The sequence below is a fragment of a genome, unplaced genomic scaffold (genome assembly GCF_019419815.1).
Source record: "Pyrus x bretschneideri cultivar Hongxiangsu unplaced genomic scaffold, Pyrus_bretschneideri_v1 Contig9, whole genome shotgun sequence".
Lineage (NCBI taxonomy): Eukaryota > Viridiplantae > Streptophyta > Magnoliopsida > Rosales > Rosaceae > Pyrus > Pyrus x bretschneideri.
Genome location: NW_025999831.1, coordinates 2,014,306 through 2,034,589, shown reverse-complemented (window position 1 = coordinate 2,034,589; position 20,284 = coordinate 2,014,306). Strand labels below are relative to the sequence as shown.

Below are 20,284 nucleotides of genomic sequence, written 5' to 3'. Positions count from 1 at the left end.
ATTGATTATGTAAATCTCATGGACCATTTTGTATAATAACCCTTTTCTTAAAGACTCAATGACATGACATAATAAAAATGGCCTATTAGGAGGAAAAGAGGAGGCTAAGGCGGCGTATTAGGAGTAAAAATGGGATATTATCACTCATGGCCCCAAACGTATGTATAGAAACTCAAGTCTTTTAAAAGACGCAACTCTACGAAGAAAGTCCTCGGCTCGAGCATGTCGGAATGAGTTAGTGAAGAAAGAAATTTGAAATCCGTCGTTGTTCAATCAGGCACAGATAGTGAACAGAGTTATAATTGTGCTTGAGTTATATATGTGAAATTGAATTTATGAGCAATCATATGCAAAGAAAATGAACAGTAAATTACAAAGACTTCTCGTTGAAGTGAAACTAGAGTAAACCACAACGTCAAAATTATGACTCTGACAAAAATAACGGGTCAAAATTGACACAATTAAAATTAACATGGATAAAAGTGAAATTTGGAATGACCCACAAGGATCAACCCTGAAATTTAGCCTAACAGATATAAGTATAACGGCGCCGAAAACTAACAGACAAAGAGAGAGAGAGGGAGAGAGAATGGTGATGTGGTCGTACCCACCGACGCGGAAGCAGCTGGCCGTGACGGCGTTCTGTTTCGTAACGGGGGTGGCGCTCTTCGCCGTCGGAGCTCACCTATCGCTGGCAAACGTGGGCCCACAACAAGACCGGGTCAAGGCTCGAAGGGACTTCGTCAGAGACAGACTCAGAAAGCTTCTCGATGATGATTGAGATCAAACGGCTGCAGCTGCTTCTGTCTTTCTGTTGGTAAAGAATCAGATTAATAGGGTTTACAGTGCCTTTTATTTTTTAATTAACGGATTTTATTTTATGAAAACTAATTTGATTTTTAACCGGTAAAATAAAAGATAAAGTGAATAATATTATGATTGATTTTTTAATGTAAAAATGTGATTTTTTGTTAAAATGAATAGGAAACTTTTCGTTAAATTCCCTTTTATTTTCCCATTTGTAATTTTCATGGAATTGGAACACAAGTTGTTGAGTTTAATTGGTTTGATGCTTTGAAGAGGGCTAACACAAAAGCTGATATTTGCTGGTTTCTGACCATGAGATGACGATTGTATTAAATACACGTATAAGTATTTTGCGGATTTCTGATTATCAAAAGTAGAAAATTGCAGAATGCTGTAGCTATGTAATCTTTTTTGTGCAGATCAAGCCAGCCAACTAGGGGAAGGACTTGCTATCTTCACGCCCCAACCCGCAGTTTTGGTGGTTGCGGTTTTGGATATGGATTCAGATTGGGATTCAGCATTACCGCTACCACCAACATCCGAAGTGAATCTAATCTGATTTTGGAACCAATACTGCAACCATCAAAACCGCGGATTGGGGCGTGACACTTACATACATCTCCGAGATGACATTGTGATGTTGCAGAATAATGATACAGTGTTATGTGTTGTAATTTTTTTACATACCACTATATTATTAGATTGAGACTTCACATTGGCGTCTTGTCTATATTGTATGATTGATCAAACCAACGTTGGATTTGTTTGTGGAATCAGTCCGCCCCATTCAACCAGGGTAAAGCAAAAAGTTGTACTTATCCTATAATTTGGTTATAAATATTTGCTCCCAATTGTTGGCTAGTTTGAAGTGTTATTAAAATAGCTGAAAACTCTTTTAGTGAATATGTTTTTGGACGCAATCTTCAGTAAAAATACAAGTAAATCATGGAAAAATTTAGTGTTTCCTAAAAGCGTTCTCTTGAAGCACTTTCAATCATTTTAATTTTTAAATATACTTCCAAACGAGCCAGCACAATGGTCTTCCACCATTCCCAACTGCACATGCAGATAACCCTTCACCCATCTCCGTAAAATTCCCTCAAATTATTAGGAACCTCCTGCCTCCATATACGTAATTGAAAAGCTGTCCTCTAACCATGTCCATTAAATTTAGAAAACTTTAACGAAAAATCATATTTTTATATTAAAAAATCAATTCTGGTACTATTCATTTTACCTTTTATTTTGCTCTTATCATTAAAACTTAAAGCTTTCAGATCTTTTTCATTAATTTTCTTTTAAATTTAAATAAGCGCATAAAATAATATGTGCCAAAATTCTTTGACAAACTAAAAGTGACCTTGGACCATTAAATTTCTTTAGGGTTTATAATTACAGTCAAAAGTTCACTGAATTTGGAAAGATTATTCGGTGTTACCGGTTTTGTAAATTCAAATCGATACATAATTGTAAACGACAGTTGATTAGCGCAAAATTGTTCGTTCGCTACAACCGGAAGCACAATCTCCTTTCAAAACACAAAATCTTGCAAAATTACTGTCTAAAAAAAACACCGGAAATAAGGTAAATACAGATTACTATTAACATGAAGGAAAGAGAAACAGAAAAGAAAAAGAAGCTAATATATAATGTTTCTATATAACTGAGACATAAATCACATCTTTCTTTGAAAAATCTACAGAACAAGCTTCTTAAGCGAAAATGGCGTTGGTATAGCGCAGAATGAGCAGCGATTACTGCAACTTAGCAGCTCCTGGTGATCACAAGCCAAAAGCATCGATGGGCCAAAACGCTGCTTCTCATCATTCAAATCGCCTTCCTCAAAGCATGGCCTTCTACAGCGCTACCCTGCATTTGAGCATCGACCGTGGCAAACAAAAGGCTTCACCGTTTATACCTTCTGCCATTCTGGCCTTCATCTTTCACTTCCCCCAATCTTGACTTCGAACCACTGCCTTGCGCGCTGGGAGGCCTATCTTGAAATGTACCGGTAGGATCCCTTGAAGGCCATGGCTGCCCCCATTGCTGTGTGGGACTAGCGTGAACTATAGCATGTCCAAGCCTAGAACCAGACAACATTTGGTCCCGAATACCCCTTGATGATTTATGTCCTTGCATTTCGTTTGCACAACCTTTTCCTTGCCGTTGCCTTTGCCTCTCCAGTTCAGGAAACCTCTCCCAATCTATCCCGTCTCCTGAATTTTGGAGCCTTTCAGTTTGCATGCCCCATTCCACTCCATCTGATATACTTCTTTGCAAAGAAGTGCTTCTTCTCGGTGGCTTCCCAGAAGTACACTTGCTCCCTTTGATTTCTTCAACATAAGGTGCTGCCCACCTTGGATCACGAGTGGCTGCTGAAGTGTGATTCAAGTTGTAGCTTTCGCTGTTGTTGCCCATACTTAACTCTATGGAATGAAGATCACTTTCAGCAGAATCCTCTTCGCATTCTACTCCGTCTTCAACTTCTCCTTCATCCTCATCTCTTTCTTCATCCTGACAGGAACCAAGATGAGCTTTACTTAGATACGCAGAAATTTCTTCGTCATTCAGATGAGTAGAACTGCGTCCTTTTTCTTTGGTTGCCTTACTTCCCATGAAGGCTTCAAGTTGACTCCTCAACATATCAACGGCTGCATTCTTCTCTTCAAGAAGATGTTTTGCCTCTGAGAGTTTCACTTGAGCTCTCTCCTCACGCAACAAGTCAGCAAACAGCATCATCTCCCTTTCCTTCTCAACCTCATCACGAACTTTTGCGGATTCCCTCTTCATTTCCTCTGCTTCATCTTTATCTTCAGTCACATCCCGAGCTAATTCATCACATACTTGTTCCATGATCTCTCTTGTTCTCTTTTCACCTTCGAGTTCTTTTGCCGTATTAACAAGAGAGGCTTTTGTCTCCGCCAGTTCTTTCCTGAGTTTCTTGTTCATGCTTTCGAACCTCCCTCTCAGTCTCTTCTCTACCTCAAGTTCTCCTGCAACAGCCTCAATGGCAGCCTCGACAACTTTATGCTCCTTGCTTTTCCAAGCTGCCTTTTCTTCAGCAAAACACTTCATAAGGTAGTTGATCTCATTCTGGTCCGAGCGTTGTTCTTGGATCAGCTGATTGACCTGTAAACGAGCCCTCTCCAGCTCAGCATGTAACGCTGAGATAAGGGCCATGCTTGACGAAGGTCGATCTTCATTACCCCAAACACAGTTGATAATTTTCAGTAGCTCTTTAGATGTGGTCAAAGAATTACTAACATCTTTCAAACGTGTCTTGGCTCCAGCTGTAGAAGTATTAGGCGTCTGGGCGCGTGATCTAGTCTCAACCTGTATAACAAAAAATGAGAAGAAAAAAATACTATCGTCCACATTAATAAATCATACAGTTGAAATTCCAATAAACAATCATCTGACTTGAATTAACAAAAGTTAAAATCCACAGATGTGATTACTTCAAATGAGCAAGAGTGAGGCACACTCCTTCCTGATAATAAGGTGGATCACTGACTCACCTCCATTAAGCTACCATTGCCATGAGAATCCAACATTCCAGCATGATGGTCTGTGAGCCTGAGCCGCCTCTGCGAAATGGGCGACGCCCTTCTATGGAAACTACCGGTTCCAGACCGATCCATCCTCTACAAAACGAAAACACACAGCACGAAAAAATTGCAGTCAATCTCTCAACCGATATGCCTAACAGATGCTGACCAATATCAAAAATATCAGAAGGATCGAATGTACTATAAATTTAACAAAAAGTTTTCGAATGAGACATATAAACTCCAAATTTACCAAAACGTTACAATCAACTGGCTATCAAACAACAAGATCAAATTGCCGCAAGCATGACGAGAAAAAGACATGTATGCTGGGACGAAAAATCTCAAAAAAGCTACTTAAAAACTAAAACCTTAAATTAAAACCCAAGCTACATTTTCCATCAAATTCCCGCAAATTTTCTCAGCAACCAAACAGAACTAGAAGCATAGAGAAAACCCACCTCGGAAACGGGACTATGAGATGGATCGGAGAGATGGGGCGGCAGAGAACCGGAGTGCGCCGATCTCGCAATCCTCTCCCTCTCTCTGGCCTTACGATTACGCGCCTCCATCTTCCTCAGCCGCCTCTCGTCCGACCCCTCTTTCACTCTCGGAGACGGCATGTCGTTCATTTCCCAGAGCGTAGCGGCTAGCTTCCTCGCCGACACGGGCTGCTGCTGCTTAGACCTGGCGCCGCCGTTCTGGGAGTAGTTGGGTGAGTCCATGGCGCGCAATGCGGAAGCGGTGGGTGACCTGGAGCTCATGAGCTTCCAAGTGGGCACGGGCGTACTGGATCCGCCCCTCTTCCCAACCAGAATCGCCCGCTTGAATCTGTAGTTCTGGATGATCGACGATGACGACGACGCCGACGACGAACAACCCCGCTTCCGGATTTTTCCAGGGATCATCAGGTCCATCCCCAAATTGCTGTTCGGCCTCGGCATTCTCAAATTTTCAAAAAAAAATCAGAGCAAAAAGATGGAAACTTGGGAGATTTGGGTTCAGGGGATGGCGAAACCCACCGTTTTGTCCATACCGGAAACCCTAGAGAGAGAGAGGGAAGGAGGAGAGAGAGATTTTGATGGCGCCGACTGAGTGGAGGGTTGTAGATTTGAGGAGTGCAGAGTGTTAATCTTGTGCAGGGACTGTGTGCAAAGGGGAAAGGAGAGGAAGGAGGATGGCGGGAATGATTGCATGAGGTGGGGATTAGGTGAGACTAAAAGCGCGGCGAGCAGTTACTGGCGGCGGTGATTCGGCTGTTCTATGGGATTACTTGTCTTCACCAATCGTGTGGTTGTGATTTCTACTTGGGGATTTAGGGTGCTTCACGTGAAGGATTAAACAACTATTGTTTTCAAAATTTGAAGTTTATTAGCGAAAGAACAATGTGTGGTTATTCAAGAATAGGTATGATCTCTTATTTAAAAAATTTGGTGTTTGAATCACAAAGTTTTATTTTTATGATCAGGACTATTTATATTATGAATCACTTTATTAAGATCATTTCTGCGAAAATGAATTAAAACTAAGTTCGTTTAGTTGATATTGCAGCAAATACATAGACAGTTTGTAATACTTTTACCAATTATGTTCATCTATTTTTATAAAATTCAATGACTAAAATGACCTTAGTTTGACTTTATTTTTTGCAGATGCAATATTTATAGAGAGATTTATAATATGAATGGTTTTAATCATAAACACAAAGTTTTATGAATCGGCAACAAACAGTATTGAATATGAACTCTTACTCATTCTTTGTGTTCTTAGCGAAATTGAGCGTTTTTTTTTTTTTTTTTTTGAAGCTTTGGGTTCATCATGGAGAACACCTGTTTTTTCTTTCTCAAATCTCAATTGTTGAAATATGAAAAAAAAAAATACAACGTAATTTTATAAGGCTAAGTTTGTGAGAATATGAAGATTGTCAAACATTAAAAAGTAAAGAAATTCTATATGAACTTATAAGAGATTGGATTACTTTCTCTATTGGGACTCTAACTTTCATTTTAACGTTGTCTGAATAAAGTAGCCCGCTCATAGTGCATCTTTCTGGTCTAAAGCCACCATGATTGTATAATGAAAAATGATAAACACGCACCTATTAATAAAAAATAAAAAATAAAAAAAAAACTAAAGGAGAATGTGTTGTAGTAGCATGTATAGTTGGGTTATTGGTTGTTTGCAGGTGCTCACCATGTAGATTTGAGGTTCAAAAATAGTGAAGATCCAAAATGGCTTGAAGAAGTGAGGAAACAAGAGATCAAGATCATTGTAAAAATGGATCTCCCAATACTTACCATGACCTTTCTCAACTATCTTAATCATATCAACACACGTTCATACTCAATGAAAGTTCATGGTTTGCCTTAAAAATTGACGGCTGAAATCTAAAGGGGCGTCTCATTTTTCTTTAGACAATGACCCTTTTTTTTCTATGCCAGCGATAATGAAAAGGGAGAATTCGAACACAGAATCTTCAATGCAAGGGTAAACACTCTTAAGTATTTAAGTTATAAGCTCGTTACAAATAATGAATCTTGGGCATGGAAAATTTGAGCATATAAAGCGGTTAGGTTTGTAGAAAAAAGATTGATCCAAACCTAACAGGAACGAATATCAACAATTCCAACCAAATGAAGTTCGTAAGAAAATTCACATTACAAGGACGAACTAAAGCCTATCACTGTCAGCAAGCCCAAAACAATATTCAGATTCACAAATTGTGGAAACCTGTAAGTGGTAATTGTTCTGGATAGGTCTTTCTCTTCAATCCATTATTCAGGCCTTAAAACTCTTCTTCCTCTTCTTATTTTAGGCGTGTTTATCTAACCATAATTTGAATCAAACACACGGAATTGAATTCCGATTACGGAATATATCTTTGTTTACTAAACTTGGAGAGTAAAAGAAAAGGTGGGATCCACACAAAATTTGGGAATTCAATTCCAAAATTTGGACAATTTGGATTCCTTAGATTAACATGGTATTTGGATTCCTGATCGCTTAGGCAATCGGAATGACACTTTTGTTCTCTTTATGCCCTCACTTACTTTTTCTATTTTCAAGACTATCCTTTATAAACCCATTAATCCTAGTTTAATTATGCACAATTCCTTACTTTTTTTTTTATGTCCATGCTCATTCACATTATGCACAACTTCATGCATATGCCGAAGAGAAGAAACTATAACTTGAGCGAGAAAATTTAAATATTAAAGTAAATACTTAAATTTATAAATAAATTAATTAATTAAACAAAAGCATTTTAGTGTGTCTATGAAATTAAAAAACAATTTAATTTTTTTTACCATTATATATTATATCAAATTTTATTGAAAAAAGTATATAAAATATTTGATTTGGGACAAGGGCGTTTTAGTAATAATATTGGTTTATATTCCGATACTACTGAATTAATAAACAGTTTTATGAAATTAGTGTCATTTTTATTCTAATTCCAGAATATTTAAGTAAGCAGCTTCAACAAGAATCCGATTCTAATTTCTCTTCATTCCAACTCCTCTTCAATTTATTTCTTCCTATTTTCATTACGATTGCATAAACACGCTACTAGGTTAGAGTAGTAATATGGCCAGTATTCGAAGGATAAAAAATAAAAAGAAGAATTGTGGAAACCCAAAAGAGACAGAACATGTTGGAGACTTGGACCTAATGCAAAGGACAGGTCCAATAGTTTAATGGCATGTCTTGCTTGGGCCTAGGATCTACTATACTTTCTATGAAGCCTGCAGTCAACAAAGCCAGTGCCACAGCCCAAAAACCCATTCCATTATGTTAAATGACAGGTCCAAGTTCTAAAACTTCGGCAAGTGTACACAAACGCAGATTCAATGGCTTAAAAGCACTTGAAAGTACTTCTTCAAAGTCTTAACAACTCATAAGCGCTTTTAATGTGGTTTCTGGTGAAGCATAATCAGAAACGTTTCAAAAGGTTGTTGTCAAACGTAATCAGAAACATTTTTCAACGTAAAAAAACCCTTTATAGACACAAACGAGCCTCTCAATTATTTTGTTACCTGCCTAACAAAGGAGCTGGACGTTTAGGCCATTTCCAATCGGAAGGGCTAAACATAGTTCCGTCCTGAATTATAGCCCTACAAAAAATTATCTTTTAATGAACAATATCAAGTAATACTAATGTATCATCTCCAAACGAAATGAGCTAAACATAGCCTCTCTCAATAATTTATTACTTTTAAGTTTATACTTTAAATTTATTGGTAATTTAGTTAAACTACCATTGGATTTTTTCAAATATAGCAATTGAATTTGAATCAATTATTACAATTGAGGAGTTGAGCCCCAAAAAAGGGCTATGGGGGGGCTACATTTGGCAAGCCTAATGACCCTTTCACCAAATAATAACCTGGTAGGCTCCACAAAATTATAATCCAGCTATCATTTAGAGATGAGTTTTTTGACAAATCAAATCATTTTTTAGCTTTTAGACCTTTAGCCCTCTCCATTAGAGATGACCTTAGTGCAAGAAAATAGATGTAACATAAGGAGACAAAGGCAATGAGATGCATGTCAGATAAAGAACGTGCTTATACTAACTGTGGATAATGTGCTGATATCGATTGATGGGGTCCCAATTCGGCTCACTTTCTTCAGAAGTTAGGCAGGGAACGGAAGGGATCAAGGGGAAAGGTCGGTTCATTGTTCAAACTTCAAACTTTGGTGTTGTGGGTCTTCCATTTAAGACCATCTTGAAGGTGAAATCTTTCTTCTATGATGTGAAAGTCTTTTGATATAAACATCATTGGCCTACATTATTATATGCTAAGTATGATTAACTCCAAAACTGGTTGTGTTTATTTTTTATACAAACATTCTATGCAGTTTTGATGCATCAACTGTCACAAACAATTTACGAGTGTAACCTTTATTTCATGGTTTTTCTTGATTGTATTTATTAGGTTTTTGTCATCTCCTGGTAGTAGTGACTCACTATACCGCGGTGTATATAGAGGAACCCAGTAAGACCAACGTGATTACATGTCAATTTGTTATTAATTGATAACATTTTGTGACAATGACAAGTGCAACGCCCCTGTTCCATTTAAGACTTTTAGGAAGACAAAATGAAGAGCTGTTTCATGCCAATAAGTGATCGCAGTTCATTGGGCATGCGCGATGACATATTCCATCATTGAATTATTCAGATCAATGAGATGTGAGCTTAGTAGTGAGTCTAGTGACCAATGCAGCCTGTCAATGATTGAGTAACTTGTTATAAACTCTTACAAGCCCTACATGCTTCAATATATACCACAAATTAGTCTAACATCGACCAATCTCCCGCACATGTGAAAGGTTTAATACAAATTGTCTAGATGTTATTTTAAAAATTTCTGCCTAACACCGCCCAGGCCCCTCCTAGGCGCTAGGTAACTGGTCACTGTCCTGATTAGTCCCTAGGTTTTTGAAAATTAAGAACGAACGCTTAGACCTGCTTAGGCGTCCTCCTAGGTCCTATCTAGCCTGGCCAAATCTCACCTCACTTACACAAAAATAGATAACTTTCATTTTTGAATTATGTTATAATACTTTATAATCCATGTCATTTTATTTTATAATTTATGGATCCTAATGCAATTATGTATTTTTTTAAATATAAGTAGCACTTATTTGTACAATATACAATAAAGTTAAATAAATTTGTCTAGGACACTAAGCTCCAACCCACCACCCGACTAGCGTTTAGCGTCTTTATGAACCTTATTCTTACTTGTCATGCCCAGTTTTTGATGTAGAAACGGGAGGCCTACGATCTTGTTAACCCATAAGAGAATGCTACCTCTGAGGGGATCCCAAAACGAATCCACACACACGTAGTTTTTTATTATCTACACTATGAAAAAATGGGTGGACTTAGCCTCACAATGGGCTAGCAATAACGTGGTTCAAACTTGCGGCGAGAATCGAACCTAAGACTTCTCACTTATAAGTAAAGAAAAATATCACTAAACAGTATTACTAAGTGGCCGCACACGCGTAGTTATTGCTTAATTAAAAAGCATGCTAATTTACCGCTCAACATGAAGAGGACAACATTGTCTTCTTATATTCTCAACTTACACATGACGTTATCCTGTTGGCACTTGCCACAAACATGTAATTGAAATGTAAATAAGTTCCAACTTTATAGCATAACAATTATCAAAACAGTAGATACCTAACTCATGCACTGCAGTGTACGTAGTGTAACGCATGCTGCTGCTGCTGCAACATTGCAAAGATTTTGCAAGTGCCATAGTCCCTCTGAAAGGCAAGTTGACAGAGTCCCTTTCACAATCCATGTCCCATCTTCCTCAAATTCCTTGGCAATATTAGGGTCATGGCCTCTAGTTGTAGGGTTCTTTTCTTCCAGCTTCCCTCTGCAAAAACCTACAATATGGTTTACGGTCCCACCCCTATAACTGAAAACCCACTACGCCACCAGGTCGTCCACCACCATGTACTCCCACACTACAGTTAATTTTACGGTGCTGCAGTGTCGCATGCCACGTGTCAGAAACCCAACTGCGTCACCCATGTGCTTCTGATTTTCCATTTTTCATTCCTCTTTTTCCTCTATTTGCTCGAATTCACCACGATAAAGGGGGGAAGGTAAAAATTATTCAGATATGCAGAGACATGCAGTATGCACACCCGATTGGCCTTGTGGGTCCAACTGTTAGGGCCCACTTCGGAAAAGAAAACATTTGATCTCATGGGCCCTGGCCCTCGCATGCCGTTTCTGATAGGGGAAGGGGAAGGTGGAATTGGTTTCATGACCCTCCCGTTTAAGGGCAGACCAGAAAACCAGAGAGTTTGGAGACGTGGACTTATTCCATATAGTTTTGGATCATGCAGTTTTTTAATTTGTTGATTCCCCAAAGTTCGTGGCTGTGATTGAATTGGTGACACATTGATTTTGCTCCTGCTAATGACATATGCCTTGGCAAATTGCTACATTTTATCCATATATATATATATATATAAACAGCTGTTTAGCAGAGTTTTTGCTCGCGACTAAAAATGAGATGAGTACACGACTTAAGAGATTATGAATGTTATGGTACTCGATGCAGATTTTTATCGTCCCGTTTTTGGTACCGTAGATCGGATTACTGCTAAAAAACAAATCATTAATTTAGTTTTGTTGGCTTTGAGTTAGTTGGCTGCTTGGAAGTTGACTAATATATGAATATTTATGGTTGCATTTCTTTGAATGTTTTTTGTAACTCTAAAGTCTAAAGTGCCAGATGTTTGATCATGCATGCTTTGTTTGATTGCTGTATTTTTAGTAAGCTCACTAAAAGGGCACAGATAGACAGGGAGGGAGGGAGATGGGTGTGATGAGAGAAAACTTCGGTGTTTGGTTTCTCAGATTTTAAATGCTCCAAATTGCAGGCCAACTAATAATTTCTTGGGCAAATTTATTTTTTGTCTGATATGTCAGAACTTTTGCTAACTTTTTTCTCGGTAATTTCAATCCTTTAATGTTCTTCGATTCATTCGATCTAATGGCAAAAAATTAAGAAGAATTTACATAAGGTAAAAAGATAGTGGTTTTAGCTACATTTGCATTTGAAATTTTGAAGTGTCCTACAAATAGAAAATTAATTGTCTTGTTTTAAAAGATAGTGAATGAAGCAAATTTGAGTTTAATCAAGTTTATTAAAACAGTGTATTCGCAATTATACAACCACATTCCAAATGTTTGCAAATCTCACCGACTACAATTATTACGTTAAAAATTTCAGGCAAACCTAAAATTTTCGGAGATATATCATATATATGTTGCATTCTACTATCTCCTTATCCATAATATCAAATTAAACTCAAATCTCCTGGAGTTAATTCATCAAAGTTCAATAATATATATATATATATATATGTAACCATTGCTTATTATCAGTCGTCCCATTTAAAAATTGGAGTTTTAACAAAAAACTATATTTTTCCATTAAAAAGTCAAACCTAATACTATTCACGTTACATTTTATTTTATTTTTATAGTTAAAACTCAAAGTTTTCAAATCTTCTTAAAAAATATATGTATTGTACATTAATTGAGGTGGCATCACTAAGAAATTATTAGGTCTGAGAAATCGGCTCCATAAATTTGCAGGTGCGAACAGTTTCCAAAATGTGTGGTCCATTACAAGACATGTATCCTTCATGTGAGGACCAAGGTCCCCACTTTTCATAGACAGCTGAAATTGAAAAGAAAGTTATTTTAATTAATATGAATTCAAAAAGTGTGGGTGTATACAAAATAATGCTCATATAATACATAAATCTTGTAAAAAAATAAATAAATATATATATATTAATTTAATGCTTGTTTGGCATCTTATTTAAAAAATTTCGTCCATTTCGTAAAATATTTCTTAAGAATTTTTTTTAAAATAATTTTATTTAAGATTAAAAAACTTGTTTAGTGTGAGATTTGAAATTATTTTTAAGTCTTAAAATTTAAAATGCGCAAAGAGATCCAAAGAGAGGTTCAGAAGAGAGAAAAAGAAGAGAGAGGATCAGAGGAGAGAGAACGAAGAGAGAGGATCATAGGAGATGTAGAAAATGAGGAGAGAGAAAGAAAAGAGCGGAAGGGAGGAGAGGGAGAAAGAAGAAGAAAAAAAAAGATGGAAGAAAGATAAAAGAAAGGAATGAGTTTTAAGTTTAGAAACTCTAAAATTCATTTTTGTGCTTTTAGAGAATAGGCTATTTTAAATTAGTCTTGAGTTCAGTTTTTTAAAATAGTCCTACCAAACAAATTTTTAATGCCTAGAACTTAAAAAGTGTTTTTGAGTTTAAAAAGTTAGATTCAAGTAGAGTACCAAACAAGTCCTAAGTAATTTTTAGTTTTTTTATATAGATAATATTTTAAGAATAAACGTATTTAAATTACAGAAACAAAGTTTGAACTTGTACAGAAAAAAAAGAACATATTGTTTTAATCAACTTGACGGATAAAACTTCTTGTTCGTTAAATATGGGTTTCTTGGTCAAAATTGTATCTTGAAGTCTACAAAATAATTTGTGATGAAGTTAGGGGAAAAAACAAACATTCGTTTTATACTTTCGATCAATTTATCATATCAATTTACATCATGCATGCATGGTCGTGTATTGGGATTCAAATTATTCTTAAACGCAGCATGCTAATGTTGATAAGGTTGTTAATTAATTTTTTTTTAAATATTGGTTTTGTGACTCAGTCAAATAATTGAAAAGTGAATATTGTAGCTTTGAAAAAGACGGGAAATATCTGGAAGTTTGCCACCAACTTGGTAGATCCTAGAGGATCAGGATCCTCTCTTGATCTAAAGATGAGGATCCTCCTGACCAAGAAATATGGATCGTTAGATGAAAATTCAACGGCTACAAACAGGAAGGTCCTTTTAAAGTTATAATAATTATAACCGTTGAATTTTCATCTAACGGTCCACATTCCTTGATCAGGAGGATCTTCATCCTTAGATCAGGAGAGGATCCTGATCCGATCCCAGATGGTTTTCCGTTCCCATGCATGTTGCTTTATATTGGGTTAAGTATGATCATCATATGCCACATGTTGTAATTCCCAGAAAAGGAGGAGTGAAGAAGAAAAAATTATTGTCTATATTTCAATGTTTTGGCACACTAAAATTTTTTTCTTGTTCGAGGTCCGAGTGAAGCAAAAACCATTAGATTGTATATCATTAGTTCGTCCGAAAGCTCTCTAATCATGACTGAAAAATGTAAATAATTATGTATCTCTAGTGAAGCAAAAATCACATTCACATCTCTGAAAAATGTGAATGTAAACATGATGTTTATGTCTTCCCAATTCCATTGCAAATGTCTTTATTTGTATTTTTTTTGCAGTTTATTTGGATTTTAACTTTTATTTCATGTATTTTTTCCTTGAGTCGTTATAGTTTCGTTTAGTTTTCAGTTAGTTCAAAATTCTGATAATTTTTTTTTTTGTGAACGAACTTGAGCTTTCAAAATTTTCAATTTTAATCTTCATCCCATATTAGAGTTTAGGAAGTGTTTGATTCTAGGTTAAACAAATCAAATTAAAGATCTTCATGCATGTTTTTTGGTGCTTTGTCAACAAAACCCTAGAACATGAGCAAGTTAAACAAATCAAATGAGTTTTGTATATGATCTGAAACCTACTGTTACAAGCTTTGAACTTCCCATGATTATTTATGTCAAAATATAAAATTTATGAGTCAAAACTTAACGTGAAGTTCATATATTTTACATGGAAAACCAAAACTTGTAAGGAATTTTGCCTCGTTTAGCAGACAAAAGTGAAAACTCCGTTATAGGGGCCTTCGGTGCAACTTGGCCTATATAAAAATAACAGAGGACTCATTTCTAGTTTGGTTTAAAATTCATTACAAAGCAATAGCTAGGGAGGAAATTTTCCTTGTCCTGTTTTTTTATACAATGTGATATATACAGTGGTGGATCCAGGATTTCAAGATTGGAGGGTCTCAAGATAAAAGTTCAAAAAAAAAAAAATAGGCTAATTTGGTTCCATATCATTATTTTCTATTGAATTTCGTTCATTGAATAAATCTAGATTAATTTCAAAGGTAATAAAACCAACAAATTCTCCTCACCAACATAACGCAATTAGTGACTCTGCAAAGATAAAATTTGTTAATGTAACATAATATATATATATATATATATTAATTGGGAGTTGGGACTAGAGTCTAGGATTATATGAAATTGGAAGAATTTAAATTAGACAGCTAAATGCAGTGGAACGGCAAATGGTGGTGGGGGATAAGGTAACTTGGGTTTAAAGTTGGAAGATTGCGACGATTGCGACTAGGAGTTCTTAAATATAATTTGGGGATACTGGAAAAGACCGAGGTTCTCGGGCTTTGTAGAGAAAATAGAGATAATTTAATTTTTTTAATTTTTTATAATGACATGACTCAAAAATGCTGTCGTTATGGCTAGGTCTTTTAAAACAAAAATTAAAAACCTCTTCTTCTTCTTCATCATAAGCACTGCTATTTGCACATCCATAGAGGCAATAAGCCTCTCCGCTGCACCTGCCCAAATTGTTGGAGGGTCCCGAAGGTCGATCATAAGTGTTTCTTCAGGTTTCCGAATGGTTCTGGGACCCCTGGGTCCCTATATGGATCTGCCAATGGATATATATATATATATCCTCGATTAATGCTTCGTTTTGGGCTGTGCAAAAGATGAGTGTGGCGGCCGAAGATGCAAATGTTTCGTTGAATGTGTGAGCACACGAGAAAGGATAGGGTTAAGAACGAGGATATTCGAGGTTAAATCGGAGTGGCCACAATTGAACATAAGATGAAAGAAAATCAATTAAAGTGATTTGGACATGTGAACCAAAGACCTATAGATGCTTCAGTTAATTAGAAGATGCAATTATAAAACACACGCTCATGGAAAAAAGGGTAGAGTAACACCTAGAAAGAGTTAGAAAGAGACTCCAAGAAAGACATAAAATACTGGAGTTAACAGAAAACTTGGCCTAAACTTGAGGCATTCTAGGATGTATACAACTGACTCCATTTAGTAAAATAAGACTTTGTTGTTTGTTGTTGTTCATATATATGCTCGATTATAGGACAGATTCTCTTGATTAATTGTCATGCAACTAATCAGTTAAGAATAAAGAGAATGGAAAAGGTGAATAGTGATTTGGTGTCACCATGGTTTAACAAAAATATTTGGACAAAGATGCCCTCAAAACAAAAAACTTCAAAGGCATCTCAAAATAATGCATCAATAAGGTAGGGGCATTTTCGTTATTTTACAGTATTTTTTTTTTAAATAATTTACTTTTTGGTGCTTCTTTTTCTTTTTCTTTTTGTTTTAATTAGTACCTCATAATATGTTAGTAATAATGTGATTCAATTTATCTATTTTTAATCACATTCAAAACATCTTAAGAGGCGTGTAATATCGATTATAAAAAAGATTTTTTGCACGCAGATAACAATGTGATTAAATAAATTGTCAAGCGATTGTTTTTTTATTAAACAAACGATATTATCTACACTAAAGGGGAGAGGGTGGGCTTAACCTTACAATGGACTATCAATAATGTGATTCAATCAGTTATTTATTAAATATTATTTTCTCTATTTTAAACACATTCAAAACATCTTCAGAGACGTGTAATGCCGGTTATAAAAAAGGTTTTTCGCACACGGATAATAATGTGATTAGATTAATTGTCAAATGATAGTTTTTTATTTTTAATAAACGATATTATCTACACTAAAGGGAAAGGAAGTGGGTTTAGCCTTACAATATGCTAACAATAATATGATTCAATCAATTGTTTATTAAATATTATTTTTTCTATTCTTAATGTAAATTCTATAGAGATAGATTTTATTATGTGAATTCAGCTAATTGGTTTATGAGAGGTTTCTTCTAGCATGATCTAAAAGTATTCATTTACTTCAAATATTTAACTTTCTTTTTGTCAATTTACGCATATAAATATATTTAAAATATGTAAGTTGACAAGTAGTACGCCAGTGATTTAAAAAATACCTTCTGCACATGAAGGCTAGTCAGTTAAGAATGTGATATGAGAACAAAATAAGAATCAGATATTTATGAAACAGTATAAATTAGGTGCCATGCATTCGTGTCCATTGAATTAGAAATATAAGTTGAATAGAGGAGATGGATGCGTATCAACCTTGAGATTTTGATGCATTGTTTCTGGCCTTCGAGTCGGTACGTACATGTTTGCCAGTTTGGCCAGTCCTCCCTCCTATATTAATCTACTACTGATGCATCCGAAGAAGCATCAGAATCAGCCACATAAGAGTGATTAAGCATTCCTGATTAAACTATATAATATGCAACTTTAAGATTACTCCAGTCCAGTACATGTACAAGTTTAACATTTTTCCAGAAAACTCAGCTTTTTAACTGACAAATATCTGATCATTATTTCCTTTTCTTTAAAATATTTTTCACAAGAAAACAAAAGAAAACTGAGCGAAAATGTCACGGTGTTCTTAAGTATATTTTAAGAGTTTTAATAAGGAATATGTTATTCACACACCTCATTTTATTTTTTACACATCTTTTTTTAATTTTTATCCGTTGATTTTTTTCAATTCATCTGATCCGACGACCGAAAATTAGAAGAGTGTGTAAAAAGTAAAATGAGGTGTGTGAATACCACACCCCTTTAATAATTAGATCTTGATTATTATATTATTGACAAAAAAACCTAACAGTTAAAAATACAGAGTAAAACATGTCGAAGCATGCTAGAAAATTCCAGAGCTGAAATTGACTAAGATCATCTCCAATGGTGGGCTAAATAATAAATTTCACCCCAAAATTTCCCTCCACACTCACTCCAACCCAAGGGAAAAATATGGGCTAGATACTAAAAGGGGAAGTAAGGCCAGAAACCGCCCAAAATTTAGCCCAAAATCGAAGTGGGCCCCACCAAAGAGAGTGGTTTTCAGCGTTTGAGCTCCAAACCCAGCCTGTGGACTCTCCTAACGCACGTTCCTTCCGACCGGCTAGGACCCACCCATGTGGGCCTGTCGGCCACATTCCCCAAAGCTCCAACAGCTTTTTCGATCTAACGGCTGTAATCATCAGGGCGTTGGTTAATCCAACGGCTTAGATTCAAAAATTTTTTTATTTTATATTTATCTATTATTGAATCCAACGGCTGAGATCGAATATAATCAAATCTAACGGTAAAAAAAAAAAAATCTAACGGCCCAAATTAAATCCAACTGCTAAAATAATTAAAAAAAATTATTTAACTCAAAATTCACCCAAAAACTCTATAAATACCTATGTATTTGTTCAAATATTTAGTGATTTTTCAATATTTATCGGAATTTAAATATTTTTAGATTAAAATGTTCTAAAATTAATTTACAATAGTCTACATATTATTTTAAAAAAAATTAATTTAAGAAAAAAAATAGCCTAAGCTTATTCTTTAATGATTATGGGCTAAAATTTTAGTCTAAAATGGTTGGAGTTGAAAAACTGTTTCTAGGCTAAAAAATTTGGCTTTTAGCCCAACCATTGGAGTTGGTCTAAGAAGTACAATATATGATGAATAATTGATTTTTTTTTTCTTCTTCTTTTTTTTTTTGTTTTTTTTAAATAAAAAGGACAACTGGTAGTAAGCCATACTTATCCATATTTTCCGAACCCGAAGAGGCTATAAGGAATTTCATTCTGCCTCATAGTCAAGCAAAATCACCAACTTAGAGCATCCAAATTTTTTTTTTTTTTTTAGATAAGAGCATTTATACAGGGCCGACCTTAAAAATTTAAGGGCCCTAGGCAAAGCCTTCGAATTGGGATCCTAGAGAGTATTAACGCCCGATGCTTTATACATTAATATGTAGAAAAAAAATTTACTAAATACATTAAAAAATATATTTCTACATCAAATACTATTAAAAACTAATACAAAAAATATATACAAACAGTACTTATATATTACCGTTGAGAGGCCAAAAAAAAAAAAAAAAAATTCCTTTTAGATTAGGTTTTCTATTTGTATTTGGATGTTTGTTGGGAGTCATCGGGGCTGTAGTGTGACCTTTTTAGTTAATACGACCTACTCCAAGTTTCGAACCGAGAACATGAAGCAACCACTACACCAGTTCCACTGCGCCAGCATGTCATCTGTCTTACAATCATAGTATTTATAATACAAATAGATATAGAAAATTTTTATTACCGCTTCAAAATTCTTATTCTACACTTTTCACAAACGTATTTTTCTTTCTAATTATAGAAACTTTAGAGTGCTAATTGAGATTTTTTGAGTGACAACTAGTAATTCCTATAGATATATTAAAAAATTTTGAAGCCCCAAAAAGTCGGAGGCCTTAAGTGGTCGCCTTATCCGACTACTCTCAGGACTGACCCTGCACTTATAGTAGGAAATACAAATTTGAATCGTAGAAATCATATCTAATTTACAATTACTATGGATGTGAATGTAGTTATTGGTCCAATAGGAGAAGATACAATGCTTTATAATTTCACACTTATCGTATATGTACTGTAGATATTATGTAAATTAAGAAGAAATCGATATAATTAGTAGTGATCCAAAAACAGCCTTTTATCTCTGAAACTGGGCAGAAATCAATGCGAAAAAGAGTGGCCTGGACTTTAGTTGGGGTGGCGAACGAGGAAGAAGGCTCAAAGTCTCACGGATTGCTTTTACAAGAACCAGGTGGTGTACGTCTTTTTACTTGGGAATTGAAAAATTCCCAGAAATGAAAAAATATTAAGGGTTTCTCCATATATATCGAAGGCCCCTCTTGTTTGTTACCTGGTCTCTTTGAACAAGATAAACTATTTTTTATTATTAAAATATGGATATTAATAAATGATTTTCCAGAATATTAATTTTCAGAAATATTAAATATGTCTGCAGACGAATTATGCATTACATGGCAGAACCTCGCCCACTGTATAGGTGTCTTTATGGTCAAGGATTCCAGCACCTGGCCAAACATAATCTTTGAGAGATACTTATTAAAAAGATTTCAGGTAAGTTTCTACCTTTACGTAACAGGTGTATACTTGCAAGATAGTCAAAATTTCGACATCTGTATGCTTTAGTTTAAATTTGAAATTTGTGTTTATTTATTATACAGATGTCAAAATTTACATTCAATTTACATCATTTAACGACAATAAGTAAAGTGATAAACATCACCGTCATTTAAGGGTAGTTCCGTTATGTAAGCGCCTTTCTCACTTGACCATTTTTTCTTCTTTGCTTTTTTTTTTTTAATTTAGGGTAAATCTCAATTTACTACTCTCAAGTTTCGTGGCTTTCAACATTTGGTACATAAAGTTTTTTTTTCATTCCAGAGTCATACATAAAGTGTTGATTTTGGGACAAT

At 35.2% G+C, this 20,284-nt stretch overlaps 2 protein-coding genes across 2 annotated transcripts; one reads left to right on the top strand and one right to left on the bottom strand.

Moving 5' to 3' along the window:
• Positions 1-544: 544 nt before the first annotated feature.
• On the top strand, positions 545-1,668 carry LOC103941197. The gene is made up of 2 exons (XM_009351394.3): positions 545-817; positions 1,227-1,668. Exon 1 carries the CDS (start codon positions 590-592, stop codon positions 779-781), a length of 192 nt encoding a protein of 63 aa, XP_009349669.2. The 5' UTR covers positions 545-589; the 3' UTR covers positions 782-817; positions 1,227-1,668.
• A 719-nt stretch (positions 1,669-2,387) lies between these two features.
• Positions 2,388-5,397, bottom strand: LOC103962102. The gene is made up of 3 exons (XM_009374772.2): positions 4,817-5,397; positions 4,326-4,451; positions 2,388-4,140 (listed from the first exon to the last, which is right to left on the bottom strand). The coding sequence occupies exons 1-3, from the start codon at positions 5,297-5,299 to the stop codon at positions 2,713-2,715; spliced, it is 2,037 nt and encodes a 678-aa protein (XP_009373047.2). The 5' UTR covers positions 5,300-5,397; the 3' UTR covers positions 2,388-2,712.
• Between the last annotated feature and the right edge of the window lie 14,887 nt (positions 5,398-20,284).

Excerpts from the sequence above, each read along its gene's own strand:
- LOC103962102 (XM_009374772.2), bottom strand. The coding sequence starts at position 5,299 with ATGCCGAGGCCGAACAGCAATTTGGGGATGGACCTGATGATCCCTGGA. Across the intron at positions 4,452-4,816 it reads CTCATAGTCCCGTTTCCGAG|AGGATGGATCGGTCTGGAAC; the intron begins GTGGGTTTTCTC and ends TTCGTTTTGTAG. Across the intron at positions 4,141-4,325 it reads GCAATGGTAGCTTAATGGAG|GTTGAGACTAGATCACGCGC; the intron begins GTGAGTCAGTGA and ends TTTGTTATACAG.
- LOC103941197 (XM_009351394.3), top strand. The coding sequence starts at position 590 with ATGGTGATGTGGTCGTACCCACCGACGCGGAAGCAGCTGGCCGTGACG.